Source organism: Primulina eburnea, chromosome 7, assembly GCF_022965805.1.
Source record: "Primulina eburnea isolate SZY01 chromosome 7, ASM2296580v1, whole genome shotgun sequence".
Classification (NCBI taxonomy): domain Eukaryota; kingdom Viridiplantae; phylum Streptophyta; class Magnoliopsida; order Lamiales; family Gesneriaceae; genus Primulina; species Primulina eburnea.
In genome coordinates, this window is record NC_133107.1 from 19,545,366 (window position 1) to 19,552,664 (window position 7,299).

Genomic DNA, 7,299 nt, shown 5'->3' on the forward strand with positions numbered 1-7,299 from the left:
GATATAGAATGAAACAGAGAATGTATGGGTAGAATAGAAAACTGATCTTTAGCTAAGTAGGTTATGAAAGTGCTAAAACGGTATGAAGATGAGGCAGTAGTTGTGGTTTTTAGCATAATGTTTTATATATTGATCCGAATGATGTGAAGACACTTCCATTAGAAAGCTAAGACATAAGGCTATAACTTTCTTGTTTTGAGTTTTGTTCAAATCATTGTGGAAAACTAGCCAAAAGGGCCCCGATGTTTGTCGTGTGTGTCGTCGTTCCTCCAATGACACATGTTGGGAGATTGAGCATAACTCTTTACTCAAACCTTCAAATGACATGAGCCTAATTGGAGATGCAAGCCAAGACATAAAGCTACAACTTTCCTGTTTACCATTTTTCCAAATTATGACGGGAATAGGCGTTTCGGAGGCAATCTTTGACGTAGCTATGCGCAGAGCGCGCCCGAGCGGAAAAAGATGTCCGCCCGGGCGGGCCTAGTTCGAAATTTTTGTGTTTCTGGCTGAGAGTTCTGTAGTAGGGCGATAAAAGACGTCTGCCCGGGCGCCCAGCAAAGTTTAAAAACGTATTTTGGGTATTTTAAGGTATATAATCGATCAAAACTTCATTTTTCCTTATTTTCCTTCTCTTCTTTTCTCTGCTCCATAGAATCTAAGCCAGGGTTCTTCACCGTCTTCTTATCCTTTTTTTAAATCAAGCAAATAATCTTCAATCCGGAGTTGGAATTTCATCTTTTTAGCGAAAGGAGCAAAGGTAAGTGGATTTCTTCTTGTTCTTGAGTTATTGAAGATGGTGGAGTTAGGGTTGATAGTTGTGATAGATGTATTGGGTTAAATGCTCATCTGATGTTATTATTTTGGTGTTGATGGTTAGTTATTGGGTTTATTGTTGTAGGATCACCGTCAAGGTTTAGGAAACCAAGTGCTACAAGTGTTGTAAGTAGAATCATTTCTTCAATGCATCACATGATCCCATATGTATGTGTTTTGATGATTTTATGATGTTAACTCCTTTCAAATTCCATTCATGATATATATATATATATATATATATATATATATATATATATATATATATATATATATATAAATATATATATATATATATATATGTAAATATGTATATATGGTAGTGCAATTATACGCATTTTTGAATGAAAGGAGTTAAACTTTAAATGATGCCTCAAAGATGTTCGATAAAATGCTTAAATGAAGTTTTATATGATTGAATGATTGGATCGATAGTGATAGTATCGGTGTTGCCTCTGTCAATTCTAAATCTGTAATGTAATTGGCCAATTAACGATGAAAACATGTGCTCTCTTATAAGATGCATTTTATGTAGAGGTACATGTCCCTCCTATTAGATTCGTTTTTACGAAGAGGGTTAGCAATGAATGGACTATCTTATAAGAACTATCAATTCTTCAGTTAATCAATTAAATGAATATCATCCCTATGTATTGTTGTATTATGATTCTTGATGGATGATATTAATGATGATTCGACGTTTTTGAAATGAGAAGAATAGTGTTTTTACACAAAATGAAATTGAGGATATACATTTCATGTTTTACAATAAAATGATATATATGTATCTTGTTAATGTTGATTCCATTTGCTGAGTTTTATACTCATTCCAGTTATGTTCATGTGATGCAGGCATCGGTAAGAAAGACTGATCATCCCTGAGTTGTCGAAGTAAGAGAAGGGCATATGCCAAACATTGGAGATAGTGGTTGAATGATATTGATGTGTTGAACTTTTGGTTATTTTGGGAAAATATTGAAAATGTTGTTTTGGTATTTGAATTAAAAATATGTGTAGATACTATATTAAATGGTATATGATGTGTATGAAAATCTTTTGCATGTGTTTATGTGTTGCTTGAGGCAGTTGGCATGTCCTATTTACGGGGAAATGTTGCCCAAATTTTTAAAAGTACACATTTTCTCCAAATTATATTTTAAAGCTTCCGCACTAATTATGCATTTTAGTCACGAGTGTTACATTTAGTGGTATCAGAGCAAAGATTTTCGGACCAATGATTTGACATATGACTTCATCTGCTGTCGACAATTCGGTATGTATGTACCTGCATCATTTGATATAATATGGATGTGTAGCCTCAATAGTTATGATATGTTATGTATGGAAATGGTTTTAAACTAATATGTATCATAGGATCATGCCGCCTAAGCGTAAAGCACCAGAAGGGGAGGATAGTTCATCATTTAGAGTGGTTGGTGAATTTAGCAAGTTACTGAAAGAACATGCCAAGGTACATAGCGAGCAAATTCAGCAGCTCTTACGGATGCAGAATGCAGGGCGAGGGAGAGAGAGAGAGAGCAAGTGAGACCCGAGCCCGGTAGTGAAGGCGCATACGAAAGATTTCGTAAGATGAAGCCACCAGAATTTGATGGTAGCACTGATCCCATGGTGGCCTTGGAATGGGTCAAAGCTGTGGAGGCTATTTATGATTATCTGCAGTTTGACGATAATGATCGAGTCAGCTGTGCCATTTTTCTACTGACCAAGACGGCGAGGACTTGGTGGGACGCCACCAAGATATCAGTTAATGTCTCGGCACTCAAGTAGCAGGAGTTTAAAGATTTATTTTACGACAAATATTTTCCTCGAGATGTTCGAAGTCAGAAAGTGAAGGAATTTCTAGAACTGAAGCAAGGAAATATGTCAATGCAAGAGTATATTCTCAAATTTGAAGAGGGGTGTCAGTTTGCCCCATATCTGGCTAGCAATGACATCGAAAAGGGCGAGCATTTTCTTAGAGGTGTCCGAGCTGAAATTAAAAGAGACGTTCGAATGTCTAAAGCTGCTTCATATAAAGAGATTGTTGAAAAAGCAAGGATGGCCGAGCAGGACAAGAAGGAAATTGAAATAGAAAGACAATTGAAACGCCAAGATTTTTCTACTAAAGGCCAAGGATCCGGATGGAAAGGTAAGGGCAAGTTCAGAGGCAAAGAAAAAATGAGCATCGACCCAAAGCTCCTATGCCACCGCCTACTTATGATCGACCCCTGTATGCCCAAAATGTGGCAAAATGCATACAGGTGAGTGCTTGGTTGGAAGTAATCGATTCTTTCGTTGTGGAGGTGTTGGAAATGTTATCAAAAATTGTCCAGTGAAGGGTGAGAAAGGGAAGGATAGGGTTCAAGGAAGAATATTCACAATGACCAAAGAAGGCGCAAATCCTGGTTCTTCTGTTATATCAGGTACTATCTTAATTTCAGGCAAGGCCGCTATTACATTGATTGACACTGGTGCTACGCATTTCTTTGTGTTTGAAACTTTCTTGCGCTCTTTGAATGTTGTTACATATTTTGAACCCCTCCACTATAGTATTCTGTTGCCATCGGGAGACGAAATATGGCCTTCTAGTATTCTTAAAGGTTGTACAGTGCAAGTTAATGAGAAAATCTATTTTGCTGATCTTATTATTATTCCCATGGTGGCTTTTGATGTTATTTTGGGAATGGACTGGCTATCGTCGTATCGTGCGGTTATTGACTGCGTGGCTAAGATGGTGCAATTTCTTGCAGAAGATGATGAAAGCGGGATTTTCCAAAGTTCAGGTATTTCGCTTGGCACTCCTCATATTTATTGTATCAAAGCTCACAAAATGTTATCAAAGGGGTGTAAAGGTTTTTAGCTATTGTGATAGATATGAATACTGAGATGACGATGAAGTTGAATGAGATTGAGGTAGTTCGGGATTTTCCTGACATATTTGCAGATGATGTGCTTGGATTACCACCTGACCGTGAAGTTGAGTTTGTGATTGACGTAGTTCCAGGTACTGCTCCGATTTCGAAAGCTCCTTACCGAATGGCCCCGACTGAAATGAAGGAACTGAAGAATCAGTTGCAGGATCTATTAGACGAAGGCTTTATTCGTCCGAGTTCTTCTCCATGGGGAGCTCCAGTTTTATTTGTCAAAAAGAAAGATGGATCTTTGCGGTTGTGCATTGATTATAGAGAGATCAACAAAGCCTCAATCAAGAATAATTATCCATTACCGAGGATTGACGATCTCTTTGATCAGTTACATGGAGCGACAGTGTTTTCAAAGATTGACGTGCGTTCTAGTTATTATCAGCTGAAAGTTAGGGAAGCCGACATCCCTAAAACTGCATTCAGAATCAGGTATGGTCATTATGAGTTCTTAGTCATGTCATTCGGGTTGACGAACGCTCCGTCTGTCTTCATGGATCTAATGAACCGAGTTTTCAAGCCATATCTGGATAGCTTCGTTATCGTTTTCATTGACGATATCCTGATTTATTCCAAGACTCGGGAACTCCATGCCGAGCATCTCAGGAGTGTATTGCAGTTATTAAGGAAAAAGCAGTTATATGCAAAATTGAAAAAGTGTGAATTCTGGTTAGAGCAAGTATCATTTCTTGGCCGAGGTGCGTAGTTTTCTTGGTTTGGAAGGTTATTATCAATGTTTTATTGCCAATTTCTCCAAAATAGCCCTGCCATTAACCAATCTAACGATAAAAGCGGTGAAGTTTGAGTGGACAAATGAGTGCCAACACGGATTTCAAGTGTTGAAAGACAAGTTGACATCAGCCCCTATCCTAGCACTTTCGTGTGGTACTGAAGATTTTATTGTTTACACTGATGCGTCAAAGATGGGAGTTGGAGCTGTCCTGATGCAGCGTGGGAAAGTAATCACTTATGCTTCTCGTCAGTTGAAGGATTACGAGAAGAATTATCCCACCCACGATCTTGAGTTGGCTGCATTGGTCTTCGCATTGAAAATATGGAGGCATTATCTGTATGGCGAGAAATGTGAAGTTTTCACAGACCACAAGAGCTTGAAATATCTATTCTCTCAGAAGGAACTCAATATGCGGCAGAGGAGGTGGTTAGAACTTGTTAAAGATTATGATGTGACCATTAGCTATCACCCAGGTAAAGCAAACATGGTTGCAGATGCTTTGAGCCGTAAGTCAGTTTGTTCTTTGAGTTCATTGATTCAGAAGCCATTGTTATTGGATCTTCAGAGAAGCGAGATTGCTATAGTAGAGAAAGGGACCATCGCTAGAATTTAGCTTTGGTTATTCGACCTACGTTGACAGATAGGATACGACAGGGGCAACCTAATGACAATCAGTTGATAAAATTGCGATCTAAAGCCGATGAGAAAGGAAATATAGAGTTTGCGATGAACACTGATGATTTGTTAACGTTTAGAGGTCGGATATGTTTTACAAGTGGTGATGACATTCGACGGGATGTTTTGACAGAGGCTCATACCACGCCATACTCGATACATCCAGGTAGCACCAAGATGTATCAGGATCTCCGACGTCTCTACTGATGGCCAGGTATGAAAAGTGACATCGCAAAGTTTATATCCGAATGTTTAACATGTCAGCAGTTAAAGATGGAGCATCAAAGACCTGTTGGAACTTTGCAATCCGTCCCAATACCTCAGTGGAAGTGTGAGAACATCACTATGGACTTCGTAACGGGACTTCCAACAACACTAAAAGTTACAACTCCATTTGGGTGATTGTTGACAGGTTAACCAAGTCGGCTCATTTTCTTCTGGTCAAGACAACGTTTAGAATGAACCAGTATGCTGAAGTCTATGTAGCTGAGATTGTGAGACTTCATGGTATTCCTGTGTCAATTGTATCTGATCGTGACCCAAGGTTTACTTCTAAATTCTGGAAGAGCTTGCACAGAGCCTTGGGCACCAAGTTGGCTTTTAGCACAACTTATCATCCTCAGAGTGACGGGCAGTCAGAGAGGGTGATTCAGATTCTTGAAGATATGCTACGAGCCTGAACGATTGACTTTCCTGGTAGCTGGGATTCTAAATTGCCACTTGCGGAATTTACATATAACAATAGTTATCAGGCGACGATTGGCATGGCACCATACGAGACATTGTACGGCAAAAAATGTAGGTCACCATTGAACTGGGATGAAGTCGGTGAAAGGAATATGTTAGGACCAGAATTGGTCCAACAAACAGCTGATGTGATTACTTTTATCCAGGAAATATTGAAGACAACACAAACCAGACAAAAAAGTTATGCCGATAACCGAAGAAGGCCTTTGGAGTTTGAAGTTGGAAATCATGTTTTTATCAAAATTGCTCCTCTCAAAGGCATTATGAGATTTGGCAGGAAATGAAAGCTGAGCCCAAGATTTATCGGCCCATTTGAAATTCTGGACAGGATAGGAGAAAGAGCATATCGTGTAGCCTTACCGCCGGACTTGGATAGAGTCCACAATGTATTTCACGTCTCAATGCTGAGAAAGTACATCTCTAACCCTTCCCATGTTCTTAGACATGAAGCGTTGGGTCTGATGCCGAACTTGACTTATCAAGAAGTATCAATCCAGATTCTAGATCGCAAGGTTAAAGTACTAAGTAATAAGGAGATCGGCATTATCAAGATTCTTTGGCGTAATCAGTTGGTTGAAGAAGCAACGTGGGAACCAGAGGAGGAAATGAAGCAGCGATATACTGAGTTATTCGCACAGTAATGGCCGTTTCGGGGACGAAATTTCTTAAAGAGGGGAGAATTGTAACGCCCAGACATTCGTATGCATATGATGTAAGGTAATGATTATGATTAAGTATGGTCATTATCCCTTTTATGGTTTATTATGATGATCGTTTGGGGATATGTGATGTAATGGTGATGGTTTATGGTATTAAGATTTGATATGAATGTTATTAAATGATATAGAATGAAACAGAGAATGTATGTGTAAGGCTCGAGATTAATAGTCTTCATTGACAAAATACCCGAAAAATATGAGTATGCATGATATAGGGCTTGAGATTTGATTTATTAATCTTTATTGACGTGAGACTCGGAATATATGAGAATGCATGACATGAAATGAGAGTTTTGAATAAGGTGAGGACGAAACCACACCGCACCCACGGTAAGGGAAGACATCGCACCCGCGGTAGCATGGACAGAAAGTTGCACATTTTTACGAAGCAAGACCGCACCCGCGGTAAGAACAGGACCGCACCCGCGGTCGATGTCCAGTAGGGTAGGAAATTTTATTCGAAGCAAGACCGCACCCACGGTGCGAGAAGGACCGCACCCGCGGTGGTGTGACCGAACCCGCGGTCTGATATGTACCGCACCCGCGGTCGCTATTTTCTGAAAAATGGAAATGGTGCCGAGAGCATGGCGCACCCACGCTGTAGGAATGACCGCACCCGCGGTGTTGCATGCGAGAAGTCCACCTTTGAATTGTATGATGACACATGGCATGGTATATATATAGAACT

At 39.6% G+C, this 7,299-nt stretch overlaps 1 protein-coding gene across 1 annotated transcript; it reads left to right on the forward strand.

The window, feature by feature from the left end:
* The first annotated feature begins 5,418 nt into the window (after positions 1-5,418).
* Positions 5,419-6,533, forward strand: LOC140835764 (uncharacterized). Its single transcript, XM_073201172.1, has 2 exons — positions 5,419-5,543; positions 6,221-6,533. Exons 1-2 carry the CDS (start codon positions 5,419-5,421, stop codon positions 6,531-6,533), a joined length of 438 nt encoding a protein of 145 aa, XP_073057273.1.
* The last annotated feature ends 766 nt before the right edge of the window (positions 6,534-7,299 follow it).